This window comes from Rhopilema esculentum, chromosome 7 (assembly GCF_057945365.1).
Source record: "Rhopilema esculentum isolate cy_ngs chromosome 7, ASM5794536v1, whole genome shotgun sequence".
NCBI classification, from domain to species: Eukaryota; Metazoa; Cnidaria; class Scyphozoa; order Rhizostomeae; family Rhizostomatidae; genus Rhopilema; species Rhopilema esculentum.
In genome coordinates, this window is record NC_142821.1 from 5,558,402 (window position 1) to 5,583,256 (window position 24,855).

Here is a 24,855-nt window from a genome sequence, read left to right on the forward strand (position 1 = left end):
AGGACAATCTCCACCCAGCATGCACTTCGGTCCCTCTTGGAATCGCGCAGGAATATTTGCATTCTTCCACCTGAGAACTGCATACTTGAAGAATTTCGTGGGATGCAACTTATAAGATGACAAAGATACTGGCTTTAATCATTCTGAAAGATCAAAGCTGTTCATACTTCACGTCGAGGGCTACTGTATTTAGGAAAGAACTTGAGTAACTGTTCTATCTAGGAAATACTGGCTGAGCTGCATTAACTCTAGTAACAAGAGAGGCCACCGCTCGCGATGTTAAAGGTCCCGAAGAAGTCCGCGCTTAATAGCAAAGATTGTAATGTTTGAAAAATTTCTTTGCCAGTCCGTTGATGGTTTGGTGGCTATTCCCCCGAGTGACTATTTGAGATAAGACTTAGCCAGCTCATTAGAAAATTAGATTCATTTAGAATGGCATTGTAAAACCTCTTTAACCAAGTCTGTCAAGCTTCACTGCGTTTTCACATTTAGAACAAAATTTAGATGAACAGTCACACAGGATCCTTAGCCATTTCAGCCAGCAAATTATTGTACGAAAACAAATAATCATAAACGAAGGTAGACGGAGAAAAACATTTCCATTTTGATTGCTCCATAATAAATACTTAGTATTTTGGTATACCAAACTAACTGGTATGTGATACCATGTGATACAATGATCTAATAATCTTGTAAACAATTTATAATCTTATAGCGAATTAACACATTTCTTACGTATACTGAAGCTCAAATCTTGCAAAAATTCAGATAAGATCAAGAATTCTTAATGAGAAAACTTAATGAAATGTTTTCATTTGTGTTGTTCTTACATGTTTTGAACGTCAATGATATAAGAAAATTACAGTAATTCAACACCATAAATTTTATATTTGAATGTGTCTTAACCACACTAAAACGAGGACTCTGGTCTTACATTCTCTTTTCCATTTCCCTAAGACAACTTGCCAATTGCGTGGATTAGAATGGTTTAAGAATACATTTAGGTCTTAAATTGAAAATTTGAAAGAAAACAGATTAATATTTATCATAGATTGATATGTGTGTCATAATCTGCAAACAACAAGGGTATATATCATATAATTCAAAGATATTGATATCATTTTAATTAAAAGGGTTATATATGAAAACTTTAATAAACCGCCTAAGTATTAAAAAATACTACCATAAACTGATAATTTTAAAAGAGTGGCTTTGTTGACTAGATCTTTTTAATGTGATTAATCAACTAATATTCCATACTTTTTTCAGTTAATATCTATAGCAATAAAGCTTTTGTTTGCATCAACTGTCAGGTGATATCAACGCGTTCATTCAGCCATACGATTTAACATCGTGTAGTATCCTTGGTGGCCCATGATGTATGCCTTTTCACGTACGATCCCCATACCCTGAGTATGCGTGCTGACTTTACGGACTCATTTCCCTCCTTCTTTTCTCCTTAGATTCTGCTCCAAACTTTCTTTTTTCCACAGAATAGAAACTTTATATACCGTGGATGGATCAGGGAAGGGTGTCATATTACTTCATATTCTATTCAGACATTTTACCAAATTAACGAACTAAAATCCCGCTGTATGCCCATACTTCCTTGGGTCGGATTTTGCGAAAATTCGCGTTTTATTTTCCACATAAATAGCCTGCACTGAAGAAAATTCAGGACGATCGTTGAAGTCAATCTCGTGTCCAAGCCTCCTGAGTCCATCAATCACTTTCTGTGACATTGGTATTTTCTCCTCCATCGTTACGTGATTTGGAATCAATTGATGATAAAACCTTGGCTTACTCACAGCATGTCCTAGCTCGTCACCAAACCATAATTTGTTCAATATTACCTAACAGAAAAGATCAATACAAGACTCCCTCCACACTGCTTTGTTTACATGATGCTTTTCAATGCTTTCCATCAAATCCAAAAGGATGAAAAATTGAGATATTTGCAAAAGTAACAATTCAAAAACAATAAGAGTTAAGGTTATTGTTAATTCTAATGCTAAATATCTGAATTGTTTTATATGGGGTACCCTCTGTAAAAAAATCTAGGCCAAAATTCTTAATTTAACAAAATTTAATACAATATCTTTCTAGGCAAAATAACTGAAAAACAGTTAAACTTTTGATGTTAATTTTGACTATTAATATTGTAACTTCCGTTGTGTGCCAAAAATAGGGAAGATGAAAACAGTCTATTTTTCAAAGATCATTTATAAACTTTTGCAAATCAAGCGGAAACATTTTTTTATTTTAATTTTGCTATTATAATTTATTTTCTAATTTTATTTCTATCACTAGTTCTAATTCATTTGTTCCTGCCACAAATGTTGTAGTTTTCTTTACCTGTCGATTCACAAAATGCTAAATGAAGCTTTATCATGACTGGGAGTGACAAATCAGGTTTTCGTGTAAGAGAATTACTAGAATACATTTCTGCCAAAATGCGGTATAACGTTAAGAAAGATATGTATCTGGATGTAGGAAAATTACTTTAAAAAATAGATATATCTCTACCTAAAGAGCTGCTTACTTCATTGCCGTTATCCTTTAGGTTATAAATTCCATTCGAAAAAGGTTTTCAAAACAGAGACGATGGTGAAATATGTGTTTTGAGTGGTTGGGAAAGCAGCATTTTTGCACTTTTTTGAGTCGCTTTTTTTCAATATCGTGATTTAAAACATGAATTTTGGATTAGTCAATTCATATCGAGCCACCATGATACATCAAAAATTTAGTTTCTTACGCAAAATTGATAATAGAATTCATAATTAAGATTTCCATTCATATGATGCTCTGTAAATTCGGAAACTGATGCAATGATAATCCTTAATCTATCTTAGTCTATCTCGGATCTGTTACAGGTGCTTTTTGCCAAACAGAATTAACTTTTTTTGTTTCCCTAAAAACAGCTGCTTGTGGATAAAATTGACGTTCAGCACAATGAATGGCCCAAAAACCTAAAGAAACTACGAGGAAGTTAAATGCTGAAACAGCAAGCAAATTTCAACAAAACAGCATAACTCACCCAAGTAACAGCTGTGATGATTCTCGGACCACCAGACGCACCAAGGACCATTTTCACATCTCCATTGTCATCTGTCACGATCATTGGAGTACTAGCAGACAAAGGTATTTTTCCTGGTTTCAGGGCGTTTGCAGGGGCTGCTGGGAATTCATGCCCGCTGTGTCCAGGCAGGCCAAAATCAGCCATTTCATTATTGTAAATTATTCCATTTGTTTTCGATCTAAAACCACCTCCAAACCTAACCAACAAGTAAAAAGGTTAAAATTTTGTAAATCCGAAGAAAAGGTTGAAAATTATTCCACAGTTTGTTTAGAAGAAGTCAACAGACAAAGGCAACAGATTAATGACCTTCAAACGCCCGGAAAGAGGGGCCTGCCTAATTCTTACACCTTTCGGTCTTCAAGAAATAAAGATAAAAGGAGGTACTGCAAAGGTGCAAAGTTTGAAAAACAATAATATACAAAAGGTTACCAAGCAAGATAAAATTGTACTTCACTTGAGAGACAACGTGACATAAGTATAAGGACGATGAATAACAAAATGGTGGCTCCAAAACTAGCACTCTAACATTGATTGAACAAATCTTGCTGTTTTCGCGGGATTCTAGAAGTGCATTAGCAAAAATGCAATCCTTAGCAGATTCAATTTATTTCCTACTTTTCTATGATAGAAAGGTAAGAAAATGGCATAGGGGAAATGGAAAATATCAATGTTTTAGTTTCAATCCTGAAAACATAGAAACGACCAGAAAGAGAGTGAGAAACAATAAAAATTTTGGTCTAGCGTGTCATTCGTTTGCTGAAACTGTAAGAAAAATTGTTTGCAGCAAGTCTATAAAACATGTTATTTACAGGAACAATAAGTTAACAAGGCCGACTAAATTTCAAAGAATGGTAGGCCAGGGCAGGCTGACTATAGGTTGGTCCTAATGACGTCGGCAGGCTTGCATTGTGTGCGATGTCAATCAACGCTGAATATTTTGTCCAATTATTTGTGGAAAGCCCCCAGGCAGGTACAGAAACAATAAATGATGCTTTGTAAAGAACATTTATTATTAAGTAAGACAAATCTATTTATGTTGGAATTGAGACAAAAATTTCCAAGTTATTAACATCATGGTCTTTCAATAGCCCCGTCAAAGTCAAAGCCTTATTGAAATTTTAAATGAAATAATTATTGAAAACAACTGGCTTTCATAAAAAAATCCAAGAAATGGAATCTTCTAAGACCAAAAATGGGTTCTTTTAAAATTTTCTTGAGATTTCTTCCAGTATCCGGAGATATTTTGTTGCAAAATTATTTCAGCAAGTTCCAGTGCAAATAGTGGTTGCCTAGATCCCTGTAAGTCACCCGACAAAATATAAAACAAAGCAAATTGTACTTGTTTGAAATGTTTATTTTTACAATTTATTAAATTTATGCTTGTTTTTACAATTGAGTAAAATTACAATCGAAAATCTAAACCAGCAATCTCGTTATGTTCATAGGGTTAACCATGTTTTCTTTAAGGCGATCGTGCAAATACTTTTGTCACGTAAGTGTACTATATTTATTCATTGTTCGGGAATCATTGTGCTTCATGCTGAAGCGAATTTTTGGTTATTATCTGTGAGTTCTTTTTACTTTCCATTAAAAATCAGTTTGGAGAAAGCCTCAGACAAAAATTACCATTATTTGTAGCTATGATTAGGGTGGCAGTTTGGAAAATAGAACAGGATTACAAAAATCAAGAAATAGTAAATTTTCAAATATGTTCAGTTCATCAAAAATAGCCTATGGTCATATCAGAACTTGAAGAAAATTCTCGATATCAAAACAACTGAGCCGTAGAAAAATGCGTGAAAAAGTGAATAAAAAAGTGAAAAAATGGTATCGATGCCCTCGTTTTATCAAATGTAACGAGTGCATTAAAGAAACATACCACTCGTTTATAGTTCCAGTTACTGAAACAGCATCTCCATTGGGGCCTATGATGCTTACGTGAGTTGTTCCTTCTTCCAAAGGCTGTGCCATTACTGGGCCGTAGTAATCAACAGGGTGAGTCGAATTTTCAGTAATCATGCTCCTCACATATTTGCTTATTTCATCTGAGGTAACGTTTTGAAGAAACTGTAAAGCAAATGCCTTTAACTTTCACAAAAGATTGCTTGTAGAAAAAATAGGATCACTGGATGCACAGGTATTATATCGTACATTAATAATTGCAATATTCTCGCAGTTTTTTTTAAACTGGCCTTTTTCCAAAACAATTGATAGCATAATAAAAGACAGAATAATTCAATTTTCACAAATGGTCGTACCTGCAAATATCTTACAATACATAAATAAATGTTTTCAGGTTAATCATTTGGTCATGCTACCTTTTTTACGAGCTCTGCCTCTAGAAAATCAGGGTCGCCTTCCTGTGTTCTTTGCGCGTACGCAAACTTAAAGGCCTCTGCAATTCGCTGGTATGTTTGGAGTGATTTCTCGTCACTCGAAAAGTCATCCTTGGTGAAATTATATCCTAGCAAAAAGAAAGCACAATAATAATCTAATGATAAAATTGATATTTGAACTGGATTGGTATAAGAGTATTTATTAATGCATGGTGTGTGGGGCAAGTATGGGACAAGCTGGCGGGTATCTATTGTCTTTGAATAATACTAAAACGCTGAAAAAAATGAATGGCTTGACTACGTCATTAATTTGTTTTTTTTTCACTCAATTCTTTTTCCATCACTTTTATTGGGTTACGGAGGGGCTTACCTTTAAGCGAAGAAAAACAGCAAAGAAACGTCTGATTTCTCAGGACCAGGACAATCGTCTTCGATTCGAGCGAAATTAAACTTTCGCTCTAGTCGACATTCAATTCATTACGACACTTGACACGATGTACTTCTCAGAAGAACTTTCTGAAAGCAAAAATTCAGAATCTGTATGGAAAACACACATGCTTACCACTCAGAATGTTAAGGACATGAATGACTATAGGTCCCCCAAAGGGAGACGTGGCTGTGTTGAAGGTATAGTTTCCTATTCGATGTGATAGAACGTCTGGGGTCTGAACTTTGTAATTTTTCAAGTCTTCTAAAGTGATAATCCCACCATGACTTTGAACATCTTCAACAACCTCACGTGCAATAGAACCTTGATAGAAATCTTCAGGGTCTTCTTGGATTTTTCTCAACATCTTCGTATAGTCTGGCATTGTCAGTTTTTCTCCAAGGTTCTTCAATGTTCCATTCCGTATCATCAATTTACTACGAAAAAAGAACACGAACAAAATTATAGACATTTTCTTTGAGATTCACTCAAAAAATAAAAGAACTACTCTGAGACAAGAAAAGTTAAGTAGCGACATGAAGATGCAATCAAAATAGATTTTAAACGAGCAACATTAAAAGCAAATCTAACTTCAACTAATACTGAAAATAACCTGAATCCTTCGTCTGCTTCAATTATCTCTCTAAATGTATTGGCTGCTTCATAAAGCCTAAGTTGAATTCTAAAGCCATTTTCTGTCATATCAATGGTCGGTTGAATGAGATCACGCCATGGTAGTTTTCCATACTTTTTCCATGCAGCGTGTAACCCGCGAATTTCTCCAGGTACAGCAACTGAAAGGGCACCTGCAGAGTGTAAGAGAAAGCAAGTTTGTTAGCAAAATAATAAGGAAAAAGGGAAGTAAAAATACACATAACAAGGGAAGTAGAAAATCAGTGGCGGCCTGGCATTTTTCGCCAGGAGGGGCCAGCAGCAAAATGGCGCCATTCATAACTAACATTGTTGTCTTTTCCTGAAAAGATTGGCCGTCTGGTAATGCTCTTATATTTTTTAATCTTGTATGTCAAGGATAGACTGACCCCCACGTGAGCACAGGGTCCTAAAAAAAGTGTTTTCATGGGGCTGTCAGGACAAGTTGGACCGACTCACGTACGAAATTGACTGTCTCTTCGAAGGAAAACCAATCCAAGTAGATAAAACTAAATGAAAATGTGTCAAGAACATGTTTGGGGAAATTCCAAGAGTTACCTCTACGATGTGGTAAAATGAGGGTTTTGTTCTCTTTGTAACTGTTGTGTTCATTTGGCACCTTGGAGAGGAATTTAAAGCGCCAGATAGAATGGTTACATTTGTATTGCTAAACCCGTACTTTGGGGGCACCTAAACAAGATCAAAACATACATATAACACAACTTACAGTCAGGGGGCAAATTAGGGAGGTGTCGGGGTAACAAATAATGGAAAGAGTCGGCTCTATTCCAGTTACTCATAAGGCTAGAAAATGCGATTTCTAACACATCTTTGAAATCATTTAATCATTTGATACAAAATGAAGTAAATATTTCATCGAACTTTAAAGAAATATTATTAAAGACCAAACAAAACGCAACTACTAAGAAAATTCGGCCAGACCCAACTTTCTTGTCAAAAACAATGCATGGCCCTTGAAAAAGAAACCTCAAGTACCTACTCGTTAGCAACATCAGCGACGCCCGAATTGTCTGTTAATTTGGTCTCTGAAGGACAGCAGAGCCAAAGAGACTCATTGGAATTAAAAATTTTCCTAGAATGGGGTGGGGCATGAGTCCGGACACCCTAAACACAGACTGTCTTCGGAGTATGTCTGTATGCCCCATGAGTGTTGTGCCTTCTACACAAAAGAATTTAACAGTAAGTTTCCTGACACTCCTCTAAAAAGTTGATTAATTTTTGCGCCGATGCGAACAGTACAAATGTTTTGTCTGGATAATACAGTATTTAAGGGGCTCAAAGACGTGTCCTGAAGTGAGAGTGTTCGAGGGGCTATGGGGGCATGCACCCCAAGAAAGTTTAGAATTTTAAGGCATCTTATTTGTCTCTGCTGACCTACTAGAGACCTGATAACCAAACCAGTCGCTCGTATCAAACGTCTATCAAGTTTTCAGCGCCCTATACAAGCTTTGGCGCCCCTACAAAAAAGTCAGCTAAGGGAGCCCTGGCCCCCCTGCCCCCTGCCCCCTGCCAGGCCGCCACTGTAGAAAGAAGATAAATGAAAAGCAAGCAACTAGATGAGGAAAGGAGAAGAGAGTATGGAAAAGTAAGCAAATACTCTAGCAATGATTTGAGGAAATATCAGACCATTTTATTTTACCTCTAAGTGTTTCGTTTGACCTTGATTTTAGGAGTTCTTCAGTAGCTGAAAGCGGTGCACGTTCTCTGTAACTGAAAGTCTCAAAAGTTTTATTTTCTCTTATGTACACAAGCATTACACCTCCACCACCCGGTCCTGATGAATGCATATTGATAACGCTTAAACAGAAACAGGATGCCACTGCCGAATCCACTACTGAACCATTGCGTTGAAGGATTTCCACTCCTTCAAAGAAAACAATAGAATCAAGTTAAGCCTTGCAATCTCGATTCGTTGGACATACAAGCAACGATATCTCTGGGTTTGAGGCTCATCCGATTAACAATAGATTCAAATAAGGTAAATATTAAACTTGATAAACGGGCCAAAGCCAATACCATCTGATAAATCGGAATTAATCTAGCTTGCCCATCCTGCAACACTCATTCTAGGGAATAACAAGCGAACGAATGGAGAAAATGAGCAAAGAAAAGATGTCGATGTTGACTACCATGAAAGTATGAAAGATGACGATATGATAATTGTTGATGACGAAGAAGATGTTTTGTTTTTGTTGAATAAATTTGTTTGTCAAGATACTGTTTCAATTTAGAGCTAGTATTAACAACACGCTCCCTTTATATGCTAAATGTTTGCGAGCATTTTGCTGTCTTTGAAAAAATTTTCTGTGTCTTTTCTAAGGTCCAAAATGTTTCGAACGGTAAACGTTTTTGGCTTTTAATGTAATCATTACGTTTTTAAAATCCTATGCAGTCTTTCAGTAACAATATCGTAATTTTCCTTCAGATTCATTGGTTTGATGGTAGTTTTTGTGGAGACAGTCAGCAAAAGGACGGCAAAGAGAAGAAGCAACAGGCACATTGTTCAGTCACAGAACTGGAAAGTTTTAATCATTGGTTCAGTGGACAATTCATCAGTATTTAGAGGTTTTATCAACCACTGCCATTTTGTGCGTTGGTTGCCTTCGATTCCCATAGTTAACTGAGCAATTGTGGAGATGTGAGAGAGCTGGAACATAGTTACGTAATCACATGTTGATAGAGATGGTAAAAAACACGAGAGAAAGTAACAGCAATGGAGACAGAGATGTATTAAGAAGTAGTGCTTGTATAAAAGATTCTTCAGAGCTAAATAGTCAAGAAGAAGAGGATTGATGAGAAAGAAAGCTGCATATATCATGTGTCTTTTTGGTATTATCTTTAAAAGTTTCTATCGCGGGATTCAGGTCGCTTTGTCATACAATCATTCTGACTCATGACGCCTCAAGAGCGAGACCAAATTAAACGGACTAATCCTGACCTATTTCTGAGCAGGTTACTGTATCAGCTGCCACAGCGGCGTGTTCGTATATCTCCGCATCATCCGCAGTAACATCTCGTTTTTCGATATTTGCTGTTGTGGTTGATGCTTGCATAAACTGTTGCATTGCCAATCCAAGTAATATTATTATCATAAGATCAGTAGAAAGAGTAAAACGTAATGTCTTCACTGCTGAGCTGCGAAAAGAGGAAGAATATTCTTGTCAAAAGCCCATCTTTAATTAATGGCGAGATTTAAAACGATGGCTTCATATTGCTACTTACTAAGATTTACTACGATTGTCTGATAGTTCACTGTCGAGGAAAAAAATTAGTTATGTATGGAAATAATGAATCGTCGATTAGAAAGGTAAATTTTTCTTAGCAAAATGATACGAACAATAATTCAGAAATCTGTGGTTGTTTGGCAAATTTCAAAAAGAGGGTTATGTAACTAATGTAGCAACTTTCAAAAAGACAGAAATGGCAAGTTCATTCAACTGCTAACAAAGGGCCTTCATCACTGGTGCCAAGCTTTCCTGTTTAATACCTTATAGCTTTTGGCTTAGCAAGGCAAGAAACTCTTTTAGGTACGATCCTTTCTTATACGAACAGACCACAGGCGTACGATTTCAACAATTTGTGATTTCTAATCTATTGAAACGTTTTTTCAATTCAATCAACTCATACGAACTAAATAACTGGTAAGTAGGCCGAGCCCTCTGCAAATATCCTAACAAAGCAGATTCTATCCAAACCTACACATCTTTGTCAAAAAACGGCTTACGAATGAAGATAATCAGAGCACCACAAAGTGCTAAGAAGTCGTTGAGAATCTCAACCAAAGGAAAAAAAATTAAATACAAAGATTAAGCTATTTTAATAGGCTGCTAGATCATTCAAGGTCAAAAACTGGTTATGTTCAAAAGAGTCCAAAAGGCTTCGTTAGTTGAGCTTTAACATGAATTATTCATAAAAAACCAGTATAAAGATAATCTTCAAAAGCACCCACAGTAACCAAAATGTTGAACTTGCTGTGACGTATTTTGAAGGGCTGCTTGCATGCTTAGAAGTTCTTATTTGGCGGTTTAATTCCATGATAACCCCAAAAATAGCAAATCCAGGCGGCTTACAAGCTTTATTGTATGCCCAGCAATCAATAATAATGATAAATCTGCCTGCTACCTACCTGCAATGTTTTAACTGCGGGTTGTTTCAAACGCTCCACTGACTACATAAACCGTGCTGTTGCGATTTGTAAATTCAGTCAAAAATGTTGTTCAGAATTAAAACCTCCCCGAAGGTCCAGGTCTAAAGCCTGATTTACACGAGACGAATTTTTCGCGCGAAGCGAATTTTTCGCCACGAATTTTTCTCCTGCGAATTCGCTGCGAATTCGAAGTTTAATTTCCAATGGCAGGATTTCTTTTGCGAATTCGCCGCGAATAATGCCAAAGAAAATGGCGTCTGTTCGAAGATTGTTGTTATTGTAAAAAAGCGAGCAAAAAAGCAAATAAATGGGTACTTGGTTCGGAAAATTTATTCAGAACGTCTGCAGAAGGGGGAGTTTCATCTTTTGGTAAGTGACTTACGCTTACATTGTCAGGAATAATTACTTTCGAATGTCGCCAACTACATATGAGGAGCTTTTATCGTTTATTGCACCAAAGACGCCTGTTGCTAGAAACGTCCTATTCCATTGTTTATGTTATAGGTGCGGGATTTTCCCAGCATTGTTTAGGCCTAGTCATAGGTTACTCATTCTTTACCCATGTTGTTGTTTGAACCATTGCGTAGTTTTCTGTCGTTTTGCTTACTTTCGATTTAGATATGTTTACATTGCGTAGCACCATTCGGCCTAGCCCTTCCTTTGGGTTCGTGTCAGATGTCTTCAATTGCTGTTCTGATTGGTTTATTTTACATGGCGAAAAAATTCGCAGCGAAAAAGTAGGAATGGTTTCTACTTTTTCGCAGCGAATTATTCGCTGCGAATTCGCTGCGAATTCGCTGCGAATTTTCTAATCTCCACTTCTGCGCATATTTTTCGCGCATTCGCGGCGAAAAATTCGCTTCGCACGAAAAAATTCGTCTCGTGTAAATCAGGCTTAACAAGACCAGAAGCAAAGCTTGTTCAAATAAACCTATAACTCATTGATTGAAGAAAGACGACAAGCTTTGGTTGTGTGAGGAAGTGAGTAATGAGGGACTGGAACGAGAGTCATTGTTGGTGTAATTAGAGAGCAGAGATATAGGTTTCATAGGAAGTAGAAGAGGTTATAAAGTTGATTAGGGGAACATCGAAAAAGAAGAGAAACTGAATTATCGTTTTTATTTGCTTCCATTCTTGCATGCTTCGTTGCAGTTGCACTAGAAACAATGCAACGCATTTGTGGCTTTATAATTCATTTCAGAAAGAATCTATCTAGCGTTCTCATCTTCAATCTTCGAAGCCCTGAAGCTATTGCGTGACGAAAAGTGTCGCAGGGGGTAAATAGCAATTAACGGGTATTGGGGCTGTTGAATTCATGATCTTTTAGACTTGATTCATGAATGAAAATTGTATCAAGACGCTTTTCTTCTCTTTGACTTTGTCTAAAAAACATAATACCTGTAAATGCCAAAGTTATTACCCCAGAACTCCTGCCTTAAAAGGACATTTTTAGAAAGAGATGATGTCGATGAAAATGTGACGAGGGGGAGGAGACAAAGAACTTGCTGAACTCAAACTGACGATGAAGCAACCATCTAAAATTTTGATTTTTTATTTGATACACAACCTCTCTTCTGCTAAAAATAATAACTTGGCAATTAACAAAGATACAAGAACAGGAAAAAGAGGAGAAAAATTTCTGCTTCTGAGCTTTTGAGATGCAAAAGAGTGGGGATGTCTTTGTTTTTAGACAATGTCTGATAAGGGAAATCGTTCAGAAAATCATACAAGATTGAAAACAGTTTAACATTCAGACATGGGCTATTGTTGGTAGACTAGAAAATAAAGCATAACTGAAACTGATGATGGTAGTGGTGTTTCAGAAGAATTTCACTATTGAAGGCCAATTAAGAAGGACCATCAGCATTTGGAAAATATCATTGTCAAAACCCTACAAACAATGACTTTCTAAGCCCTGTGCACACTGCGCTAATTAGCCTACCCAGAAGAACTTTTGTATACACAACCTATCCTAGTTGGACACAGGTTAAGATAACCTATTTCTGAAAGAGGGTGGAACATGCATAAGATTGTTAATTGTAATGTAAATGTTAAAATGGTCTGAGCCTGGTTTACTGATGATGAATTCTTCTTTATCTTAACTGGTTTCAGTGAAAAAGCGAATGTTACCCACTTTCTCATTTACACCCCTCTTGGAATTTGTGTAGGGTAAGGGCCACTGTGTTAAATGAACAATTTAGGTAGCGTTATAAAAGTAGGGGCTGGTGGAGGCCAAAAAGGGGTACTTCTCAAGCTGCAACAAATAGGTCACTTAACCTCTGTTTCTGAACATTGGAAGCCACATGCCAGTGGAGCTCCCAGTTTCCTTTTCTATGGTGGTTTTAACAATAGTAAACTTACTCTGGGCGAACCTATAAATATTTTTCGTAGTGTAAAAAGGGCTCTGCCTATATAATGATTTGTCAATATTGGAATCTCTTTTTATTTGATATTGGGACTTCATGAGTACCCTTATTCGAACATCATTAAGAGACTTGAGTGCAGTATCAAACAAGAAATTAATCACCAATGGTGAAATTAAACAGTTTTTACATCTAAGGCTTCAAGCTTTTTCCTCTTAGCAGATCTCTTCTTGTGTTTTCTTGATTGACAGTGCTGTTTCCATACACTGTCTCCAACAATAAGCTTTCCATTACAAGTTTCACAAAAATACTGCTTATGTTGATCTTCTGCTTGGTCTTTAAATAGCCGTGGCATTGGTGACAGCTGGATTTTCTTTCCTGATAAAAACAAAGTTGCTGCTTCCAAGGCTGGTTGCAATGCTGTTTCATTCCATTGTTCAATTACACTAGCATCAAGCTTGTAGACGTTGGGTGATGAATGGCTTGGACGCTTTAAAAACCTGTTCCTTATCCAAGTATTTTGTTTTTTGGAATATCTTATAGTTACCCTCTTCAAAGTTTCAATGCTTTCTTTAAACAATTCCTCTTTCTTGTTGTCATTATCAAATTTACTTGTCAAAAAGTTATGAAATTCTTTAAAACCTATGGCTTGAAAAATACCTTCTTTGTATGGAATAAAGCCTGGTGTCTTGGTTAAAAATTTTGAATTATAATCATCATAGAATCCTGAAATTTCCTCAACTAGACCATTGGCTAGCATGCTTTCAACTCTGTCACATATTCTTTTGTCAAGGGCTGTTTGTTCGCATGATAGCCAGAAAACAAGTGAATTTGTGAACCTCAAAGGCCCTCCAAGATGGTCGCCTCCATCTAAAGACTGTTGTTCAACAATTATATCACTTGGCTTTTTTCCAGTTGCCTTCCATATTTCCAGTTTTCTTTTCACTTTCCTACTGTCATTTGGATGAACTTTGGATGCAGCAACAGGATCAATACTTTGAAGAAACTTGTAAATTGACTGGTCTTTCAAAACTTCAAAGTCAATTTTGGAGAGATTTGGACTAGTGTCTTCCAAATCACTGGCTAATGATTTTTGATTCCCTGAATCCTCCGTAACCAAAATGTTCCATAAAAGAGATTCGATGTAATAGTTTGTTCCACCAACAATGATTGGCACTTTTCCTTTTGACGATATGTCACTGATGATTGGCAAGGCCATATTTCGAAACTCTACAACACTAAAACTGTCTAGTGGGTTTACCATATCGATCATATGGTGTTTGATTTCTGCTCTCTCTGCCTGGGTAGCTTTAGCAGTGACAACGTCTAAACCTTTGTAAACCTGCATGGAATCTGCACTTATTATCTCCCCATCAACTTTCTTAGCAAGTTCTATACTTAGCTTTGTTTTTCCTACTCCAGTACTTCCAAGAATTACAATAATCGGGTATTTGAAGGACTTGCAAAGCGTTGTTGTCAAATTTGTTGTTGCCGCCATCTTTTCTTGAGATCGTCTTTCAAACTCGATCTCAGAAGGAGACTTCGAATTGCAAGTAGCTATTGCTATTGCTATGGCTCCACAATGCTGCAATGCATCAAGTTTGAGTTGTTTTTGGCATCAGGGTACTGGAATTTAAAAGCCAAGAATATCGTTGATTTGCTGCAGAACAAGTTTTTGTCCAGCGGGATGTTATATTTATTCAAAGTGTTATGGACCGTGCGAATGTAAATTTTCATCATGGCGCCAACATTAATTGTAAGTGTTCATCAAACACCACAGTCAACAAATGAACTGCTTTGTGAAGCGCAATCGATCGAGTGTTGCTTACAATATGAAACATGATTGCTAAACTATACTTGTGTCATAAAATTATGACAATTTTTTATCGTAAGAGCTGTTCATATGCTTTAAGAGTGGTTCAGGTCAAAGCCTCCGCGACTAAATTCAAGGCTGGCCTAGAACCAATTCATCAAAACCGATTTAAACGAACTACGAGCCCTGCTTAAACCAGCATGTCTAACTAAATAATCTCTAAGGTACAGCATGCAGCCTTATTAGTTTCTGCTAAAAATCTTAGTTTATTTCAGATATAAACTGAGATTTTTAGCAGAAACTAATTTTTAGCAGATTCTGCAAGTGTTGCCAAGGGGTGTAGCACTCAGCATTTTCTTTGTTCAAGTATTTTTTCTTTGGACTAGTGCGCCTCAAACACTTTTGAATATACTACCAAGGAAAATAAAGGGATGCAAACTAGACTCATAGTACTGTGTGCATTTTTAAGTGCCCTACTAAGTTATTATATTCATCATGCCCGCTGCCCAGACTGTAAAGCTATTTTTTCTGCACAGAGAATGCCAGAACCATAAAATTCAAATTTTCATATAATGAAAGTTCCATGAAAGATTGTGTGCAGATGTTGTAGCAAATACATTGGAAATAATCTTGTTCTTGGTTTTTTCTTTTTATCAGAAGCAAAAAGTGTTAAATGGTAGGATGATCTTAGGTAACATAACCAGAAAACAATTATTATGCACAGACTTCATGCAAATTCTTAACAATGCACAGGCAAAATGAAGAGGAAAGTTGTTACATGGGGAACATGTTCTCAGCAAAGACCAAACTTGAAAGTCTGACCTACTGCCATCTAGCTGTCCATCCTTTAGTGGTTAGTACCCAGGGTAATTGCTTTAGAATATTCATCTAGAGAAGGAGAGGGCACAAGTTGAAGGTCTATTAGAGCCATAAGCTCTTGTTTGCTTTTTTTTGCGTGCCTGTTTGTCTACTTGCTTGCTCTCCACTTGTTCACTTCCCACTTGTTCGCTTCCCACTTGTTTGCTTGCCTGCTTGCCTGCTTGCCTGCTTGCCTGTTTCTTTCTGATGTGTATGCCTGTTTGGTTGTCTGTTCCTTCTCGCATGCTTAATTCCTTGCTTGCCTAGCTTTTTTCTTTTCTATTTAATGAAGGGGTGTTTTATGCAACACTTGCACATTAAGCAAGCCTACTTGACCAGGATGGCCTGCCTAGCTGAAACCTGCATAGCAGAATGCCCTTTGTTATGCCTTAGCATTTTTGCTTTTCTGTAAAATTCCTCTCTTATATTTCAGCCAACAACAGGTGCAATAGTTACAGCAAATGAATCATTTCCAGTTGTTGCAATTGTGGCCATTTGTATTGGGGGCTATCTCTTAATCTTTTGCATAGTGATTCTTGTCAGGCAGTGCCTTCTGGTATGTATGCACCACATGATGTTGATATACTTAATGGTATAAAATGTAACTTTGTAATTGCTTATCATCTCTTTATCATCTATTTCTTGACAACTGGCAAAAATATAATACTTTAACCAGTAGTTCATGGTGAATCATGCTCTATCTACAAAAAAGGCAAATTTAAATTCCGTCATTCAATAACTAGTTTCTTGTCACTGGGTAGCCTTATTAAAAATATTCTGTGCCTATAATGTACCTTATTTTCAGAAGAAAAATAACAGGTTTTGTATTTTTTCTGCCTTCATTTCCTTGTGAAAAATTCAGATTCATTAATTTTTACCTTATGTTATTATTATGCTTGTCATGCTTCATTAAACCTAAAGCATAAATTCTTTACTTCATTATCACATTTGGCTTTGTCTCCCTGAAGGCTAAAAGTGTGAGCATTTTTCCACCATGGATGACTGAATGTTGCGCATGCAGCTGTAGTTGTGGAAGTAATGAAGGAGGAATTTTGCAAAGTTGTGCAGAGACTTGTAACTTCAATTGTCCTAACAGAAAGGTTGTCTTGGAAAGTGTTTGCCCATCCAAAGAATGGTGTGATCAAACATTTTGTTGCTGCATGAGTGCACAACCAGGTGGAAAATGCTGTGAAGATTGTCAAGGTCCAGAGTGTGGGGTGAGTCTGCATTTTTCTTTATTGGAGGATAGTTTGATGTTTTTATGACAAAATTAAAAATATGTTCACTGATGTCTATTGATTTCAAGTTAATTATGCTGTCTTTACTCAGTTTTAATGTAAAGGCTGCTCAGCATGCATGTAAAGTTTGATTTTGGCAAGGGAGGTCCCTCCCTTGGAATCAAAATTGTATGAAATCATGGGGTGTAAATGAAAAAAGAGCCATTAGATTAAACACCAAATATACCTCAAAATTATGCAAATCACATTTATCATCTAAATTATGCAAAATCATAATATATATGCGGTTTAATCAAGATCAATCTTGTTTACTTTATTCAAGCTGTGTGAATATTTTTAATATGTGGACAGGATGATTTCAAGTCAACCCATTTGTCAGTACAGCTTTGAGCTTTTAAGCAAAAGTTCATTATTTTTTTTAGTTTGGACAACTCTGTGATTGCCAGTGCCAATGTGAAACTCCAGAGACCATTAATTGCATCTGTTTTAAAATTGATTGTGCAGGCTCAAGCCGATGAGGGAAAATTCATTATGTAGTTGATATCTTCACAGACTTTTTCAATTGTTCATAACACTTTATAGGTTGTAGGCAGGTTTTATGCCTGGGGATAGAGCTGTTTTTGTTTAGGTCCAATATGCTTCTTAGATTTATCTGTATGATATAACATTTTCTAGATTAACTGTTCCTGGTATGTATGATATTTCCTGAAATTGTATATCAGTGTTAATATTAAAAGATATATTAGTGTTGTAGGAAGGCTATGCAATCCCATTGGCTGTGTTGTTTTTCTCACTAGCTACAAGTAAAAGTGAGATATGAGATGCAAATTAAGCCTAAGAGTATCTAACCATAACAATGTTAAATGCTCCTATTTGCTTTAAACCAAGCAAACTGTTTAAAGACTCGAAGACATTTCCATTTTTTCACCCTGTAATCTTCTAAGTAATCTCTCCTTTCTAGCCTGTGCCCAGGGGCGGACACTTGGTCAAATATTGGGGGGGCAAGCCTATTGTTTTAATAAGATGACGTCACATTTCCCATTGTTTTAGAACAAAAGACCATTGTTCTCTAAAGTATTGGGGGGGCGATCGCCCCCCTCGCCCCCCAAGTGTCCGCCACTGCCTGTGCCCCAGGCCACAAATGTGCAGGCTACTTTTTCGGTTCTAAGTTCAATAAGGAAGTCTTTTGAAACAGTGTCATTAGATATCCAGGAATGCATTTTGTACCCATTTGCAGTTCGTTTTAAACCTACAGCGAAGTATGACTTACAGTATTCAGATCCCTGCCAAAAATAGCAACATATCTAGCTCCAGCCCAAACTAGTGTTTTAATCTTTTTTTCCTGTTTTGTGAACACTAGGTGTATACTGGTCAAAAAAGCCCCAAGATAGAGTTTTCTTCTCGTTTCTCATATTATCCTACATTAACAGTAATAAGCATTTTGTGTTACTTATTTAACATCATTTTACACCCAGACTTGTTTTATAGTATTAGAGTTAAAACCATTGTTGTAAATTTGCAGATGTAAATAGCTTTTCAGTCTAAAAGGCTTGTCACATGTACATAATGCAATTGATATTGTTAGGTACTTTTCAATGACGCATTTTTATTTTATTCTGTTTTCTGTAAAGCTAGTCCAATTCTTTCTTTCTTGGAAAGTATCTTTGAAGAACAATGCTAATTTTTGCAAAATAAAGAAATGTTATCTCAAATTGCAGATCTAAAAAGAATGCAAAGTATAATTAATACGGGTGGGTCTTATTTTCATCATTTACCCATGGCAAATGACAATAGTTGAGTTTGGCAAAATGATGTATAAAGGTTGCTCTTGTAATATGAAAATAAAAGTTTATCGAAAGACAGGCTCATGGCCATACGTATTTTTTGCTAAAGCACCTAACTTTCGACAAATTTAAGATCGAATGTTACAAAATGATACCCCAACTGTACAAAATTGCTTAATCTTTTATCTTTAGTTGATATATCTTCTTTTGATGTTTCAATGTTAATGTTTTTATGTTAACCATGTTTTATTTATTTTTCTCCTCCATCTTTTTTGGGTACTTTTAAAATCTATCAAGGAGTTTAATTACGAGTTATGTTATATTAAGGATATTCTGAAACTTTGCAAGACCTTTTCTATTTTAAGTCAAAATTACAATAGACGAGACATGTTAATTCAAAAAGCTTAGACATATTGCCTTGGGTTTTCCTTCCTTCAGTCAAAATCCATTTTGGATACAGTGTCTGACCATTCCTAAGATACCATAATTATAAATTTTTTGCCGCCAATCGGTGGCGGTCTATCCTTTCAAATACGCAGTGCAATAAGTACGCAGTTGGGAGATCAATCTATTTGCGTACACAGTTGCCCCTCCCTCAATCCGTCCATATTAGTAGTCACCATGAGTTGAGATATCAACCTGACACACAAAAATCGTGCCAGGTTGATATCGCGATCAAAAAATCCAGGCCCTCTTTAGGTAAAATTGTGCCTTGTAGGATTTTCAATAGGATTAGGAAGATTGCATTAAAAAGTGCTTTGAAAAAAGCAAACATTCTACAACATACTAAAAGCTTTTTCCATCGGTCAACATCTTTTAGAAAAACCCAGCTTGTGCAAAACTCTATAATAACCAAATGTTTCGGATAATTGGCAGAGCCCGGTCGTCCTTCCATCGAGCAGTTTTGGAGTCGATCTTTATAAAAACGAAAAAGCCGCCATTGTGTAGACATAAGGAGTTCGTTTTCTCTCTTGGACTCCAGTGGTAATTTTTCTTCAGGCTCGCGGCCCTGATTGGTCAACTATACCGGTCTTGTGCTTGCGTTTTTCTGATTGGCCTATTTCGATCCACAACTGGGTAAATTTTTTTCATCTTGTTCTTTCGGACCCTTATTCTGACGTTTTATGCTCTGAGAAGTGTCAGACGAAAAAGCTTTTAGTATGTTGTAAAATGTTTGCTTTTTTCAAAGCCATTTCCAAATTCTGTACCGCAAAAAGATTGCTTTAGTGAAGTTTGCTTAAAAGAGTGCATTTTCCAGGGAGCTGGAAGCATCAAAATTCGAAAGTTTCTATTTCTTCGGGGGCAACCATGGTTGCCCGTCCCGATATACACGTTTGACAAAACTATTAAGAAAGCCCGTTATTATTTTATGAAAATCCAAGTTGCGAATTATATACAGAGTAAGATTGACAAAATGTATTGCAGTGGTTTGTGACAGCAACTAAAGAATTTCAGGCTATGTGTGTTTAATCGGGTAAATTTGAAGTCTACACACCCCCCCCCCCCCCACCTCCCAACAAGGCTTGCCTCGCAACGGCCATGCACAGGATATTCCCCTAAAAGAAACTTTTTTAGCGTCACTCTTGCATTTGCTCCCTACCCCTTTTCCACAATGCTAAAACTATAGTGCCGTCGAATGAATAGAGCTCTTTGCTGAAAACTGCCACTTAGTTTGTCCAAAATGATTCTTTTGGTTAGAAAAATGTGTCTGGAAGCATCTTATTCCCAGCTATGTTTCCTTGGCATTTATCACTTGATATAGGCCGATGTGACCCACAATTTAATCTTACTAATTTACGCTATAACCCTTAAATAGTTAATTGGATAGACGTGAATCTAGCAGTAAGTAAATTAATGGCAGTAGCCTGCAGCTAAAAATGATTCTTATTGCTACTTTCGAAAAAGGTCGTAGTGGATGCATAGGTTGGCTCTTATTCAAATTCAAATTACGTACCTTTCTGTAATTTATGGTATTTAAGGGTAAAATAAGTAATTAATTGTTTGTTTGAACATTTGTCTTGCATGTCGTCATTTTAGATCGGCAATCCTTGTTTTTGACTTGCTCAATTAAGTGTCAACTGTGCTTCACTGCAGATACCTTCATTGAAAAAGTGGAAATTTGAATTATTTTTCATCAATTTATTAAGAAAAATTGCTTTTAAAACTAAGGTAAAAACAAAGTGGTTATTAAAATTTCCAAAAATATTTTTTTAAGCTTAAAGTAATTTCATTATTTCATTTTAACACTTTTTTGTCTTTTTAGTTGTAAAATTACAAAGGTATATAGCCCCTTTTTGCGCTTCAGATCTGCAATTAACCTCTCAAAAATATTGTTTGAAGTGTTCCCCTTCGTAGCAAAGACACGTATGGGGAAAGGCAACAGGGTAGCAGAAGTACTTGAATTCACTTTCACATCTGGTACCCATAATAGAATCCTTATTAATTCAGGCACTGCGCAGCTATTGGGCCAGCAGAGGCTGTAGACCCTCCCCCCTTCCCCTTTACAATAATGGGTTGGAACATTTTTAGAGAGTTTAGTCCTCAGGATCCTATGTAGTAGCAGCTCTTCTTGACTGGGAACAGGCCCATGCCACCGGGGGCCGAGCATGCCCCCTACTTTTTTGCCTTGGCCCCCAAGTTTCAATTTCGTAGCTTTGGCCCTGACAAAGTCTTTCTGAATTCGTTTATATTATACGCAATTTTAATGAGAAACTTAGCCTAGGTTTGGATAAGTACACTGCATCTTAATTTTGTGTTGAATTTAGTGCTGAAAGTAACTTATGCTCTGAGCGCACTGCGCACACCTTTTAAAAATGCGAAGACATAACACCTGATAACATGAAACAGAACACCTAATCAGTCGCAAGGTGTCCTGCTTCCTATTATCTATCTATGTCAGGAAATAGGTGAATCATTTGCATCCTATACTTAAATTCGGATTTTAAACTCCTTAAGATGGAGGACGATAAATTCTATGGTTTTTTAATTTTGGTCATCTTAAGGCTGGGATTCTTGCAGATGGTCCATTTTTTGCCTCATTCTAATTTCATGTGATTTCCAAATGTGGTTTTCTTGAACCTTTCCCAAAACTATTTTACTCGGGGGTCAATTCTGGAAAATGTCCGTAATAGGTTTGCAAGCGAAATTTCTTGTGAACTCAAGTGTTAGAAGGGTTATTTCGACAATGTCATATACTGAAATGATCAGAATTGGTTTAGGGGCTTTGTAGTTGGGGGAATGGTAGGGGGCACGCGCAGGAGGGGGGCAGTTTCGTATCTGTTCGACAAAAAAGTATTTGTAGTTCTCAGTTCAAAGGAACTAATCAGTTTAAGAAGGAAGATAAAACTCGTTGCTATTTATTCTACAGTCTGCCCATCCAAATCTGTATATTTGTATGGGAAATAGCAAGCTTTCCAACTGGTACCACTATATATGAGTGCACTTTTTTAAAGCTCAAGTGTTAAAAAACAGGACAAGAGAGGTTAAATAAATGTTGAGCTTGACTTATTTGACATTCAGTTATTGTGAAGCAATCGGAAGGTTTGCTGACACACCATTGTTAAGGAGACTTCTCATGTACCGAAAATCGTTCAGTTCGTTTCTTTAGATTGTTCAAGACACTGATACGGATGATTATAATCATCCAATTTTCGAAAACGGGTGATGGTTTTTCTCTGACCTATTTATTGAAATTAGTAAAAGTGATACTACAAAAATGCTTACTGTTTACCATGTCCTTCTGCATTGAAAAAACTGCGCATGCGCTTGATGACGTCACAATCTTTATTTAAATCCGTTGTTGGAAAATTTGCAAGCTGCGCTCCCCCTCTTTGAGGGCAACCCCCTGTGGCGGAAACAACACAAATATGGCCCTGTCTGAATCATTTTTCAACACTTTGTATGATTGTACCCAGTGGGTCAAATGGCAATAAGGTAAAAGCGTGACTTATCATGTGATCACTTTAAACGTGTATTGGATCGGCCGAGACTCTGTTTTCATGTGATCACTAAAGGTCCTATGTCAACGCTGAATAACCAATCCCAAAAAAGGAAATTTCCATTCATGACTCGACATGTAGTGATCCTAGTCACTTTCAAACATACATTAAACGTCAAAAATTTTGGACGAATAAATTTGGGACAAAACGTTTTCGAACAGAAAGCTTCCAACGTTTTAAACTGAAGTTCTGTCTATTTAAAAATATACAAGAATAGAAGTATGAAAGGGGACTATTTAACACTTGCTGAGGACGATGAGGAGGTTTTTTGATGAAATTTCACTTGATAGCCAGCTTTGACAACAAGTTCCCTTTGTAAGGTTGAGATATAGGCCTTCATAAGACAGAAATATTGAGAAATCTTCAGCTTCGAGTGAAATACAATTTTATATGCTAAATGTTTGTGAGCAAGACATACTATTTTCTATTAGCAAGAATCATAGCTGTACCTTTTCTATAGCGCAAAAAATTTCGGCCTGTAAAAAAATTTTGGACAGTAACAAAAAATCAGACTGTAAAAATTTCAGTCGAGATATTTGGCGTTTAATCTACGCATTAACATATAAGAAGCCTCAAAAAACATTATGTTACAGCAGGGCCTGTTTTAGTGTGCAGTATTACACACTTTGTGCGGTATTGATTTGAAAATGTGCAGTATTAATTTAAAAATGTGCAGTATTGATTTCGAAAATGTGCAGTATTGAATTTTGGGATTTGTGAAAATGTCTAATTGCCGCTATCCCAGATTCCTGCTTTGTTCAAAAATGTGAATTTTCCGCGTCAGTTCGATATAGAGGTTATGTAATGCAAATCTCGTATGACCATCGGAAAGACTCTCTTATGAAAAGAAACAAAACGAAATGACTAGAAATTTCCAAAAATTGCAACAACAAAATTTCCTATAAAAAATGTAGTTATAATTGTGCAGTATTAAAAAAATCCTTAAAATAGGCCCTGTGTTAAAGCATACAATAAGCTACAACAGCATTGTACGTAAGTCGGCGTATGAATAAGGTTCTACCAGCAGCCAGTACGCAGGGCGTGGGCGCATGTTCCAACATGGTGAAGGGGAACCATTCACCAAAAATGTGAAAGCACCACGTACTTCCTGGCCCCCTATTCTGAGGGTACCCAATATTTTTTCGGGGAAACAGGAATCATCATTTTTTTGAATCGGCAATTGGCAAATTTTAGCCAAGAAACCGGGTTAAAACGTAATTTGGGAATCAGGGGACATATTGAACAAATTTTACTCCATGAGCAGCAATCATAGAAATGTCTTGAACTGGTACTTGATGTTTTGTCGGATTTTGGAGTCTTAATGAAGTGATGAATACGAATACCGTAAATCCTCGAATTATCCCCCTGGGTGCTTATTTTTTATATTTTTGGATAGGGCTTATTCGAGGGGGAAGGTGATTATACGAGTGTGGGGGCTTATAAAATTATTGTAGACATTAAGAAGACAAAATTAAAAGACCTCGTTTATTTAAGTAGGAATTTCTTTATGAGCATTTAATCAATTAATACCAAAAGTATGAATTTGTTTTGGTAATTCATTAAAACGCCATAGGCAACATCAGATGGCAAAAATCATCAAATTGAGGGGTCCAATTCGAGAATTTACGGTAGCAGCGGGGGCTTATTTGAGGGTGGGGGCTTATTGACAATTTGTAGTTCTAGGGTTGGGGCTTATTCGAGGGAGGGCTTTTTCAAGGGGGGGGGGGCAATTCGAGGATTTACTGTATTTGTTCAAGTTATATATGGAAAAATGAAATGATTTCCCTTCATCTCGTGAGGGTACTATACTTGTTTTTATTTACACCACAAAAAATAATAACAGTACCTTATTTGTACAGGGCATCAGATTCCGGTCATAATGGTGTGATCACTCTGGGATCTGTTGAAGTATAAATATAAAAATTAACACTCTTTGCATTAAGCTTAAAAGTTTTACAAGTTGGAAATTTTACGAGATTTTACGAAATTTTACGAATTAATTTAGAGTGCGAAAAATTCAGCATTATAAATTTTAGAATCATAGAGGACAGCCTGTCTGAACATAAAATACTGGTTTTAAGTTCTAATATAATAGAGTGAAAAGGAGAACAAATCACATGGCTTATGAAAGTAACAGTAG

General features: G+C 36.5%; 3 protein-coding genes across 4 annotated transcripts; 1 reads left to right on the forward strand and 2 right to left on the reverse strand.

Moving 5' to 3' along the window:
* Window positions 1–120: 120 nt before the first annotated feature.
* On the reverse strand, window positions 121–24,619 carry LOC135683092 (glutathione hydrolase 1 proenzyme). Of its 2 annotated transcripts, none has more exons than XM_089109543.1 (9): window positions 24,562–24,619; window positions 9,453–9,649; window positions 8,154–8,378; window positions 6,456–6,648; window positions 5,978–6,279; window positions 5,398–5,543; window positions 4,959–5,146; window positions 3,038–3,275; window positions 121–1,853 (listed from the first exon to the last, which is right to left on the reverse strand). In XM_089109543.1, exons 2-9 carry the CDS (start codon window positions 9,604–9,606, stop codon window positions 1,581–1,583), a joined length of 1,719 nt encoding a protein of 572 aa, XP_088965669.1. In that variant the 5' UTR covers window positions 9,607–9,649; window positions 24,562–24,619; the 3' UTR covers window positions 121–1,580. The 2 variants fall into 2 exon arrangements, with proteins under 2 accessions (XP_088965669.1, XP_065054321.1); XM_065198249.2 differs by lacking the exon at window positions 24,562–24,619 and adding an exon at window positions 10,464–10,742.
* Window positions 12,509–14,522, reverse strand: LOC135683095 (tRNA dimethylallyltransferase-like). Its single transcript, XM_065198251.2, has one exon. It carries the CDS (start codon window positions 14,520–14,522, stop codon window positions 13,200–13,202), a length of 1,323 nt encoding a protein of 440 aa, XP_065054323.2. The 3' UTR covers window positions 12,509–13,199.
* Window positions 14,640–18,529, forward strand: LOC135683097 (uncharacterized). Its single transcript, XM_089109545.1, has 4 exons — window positions 14,640–14,780; window positions 16,129–16,251; window positions 16,664–16,912; window positions 17,356–18,529. Exons 1-4 carry the CDS (start codon window positions 14,763–14,765, stop codon window positions 17,449–17,451), a joined length of 486 nt encoding a protein of 161 aa, XP_088965671.1. The 5' UTR covers window positions 14,640–14,762; the 3' UTR covers window positions 17,452–18,529.
* Window positions 24,620–24,855: the final 236 nt, after the last annotated feature.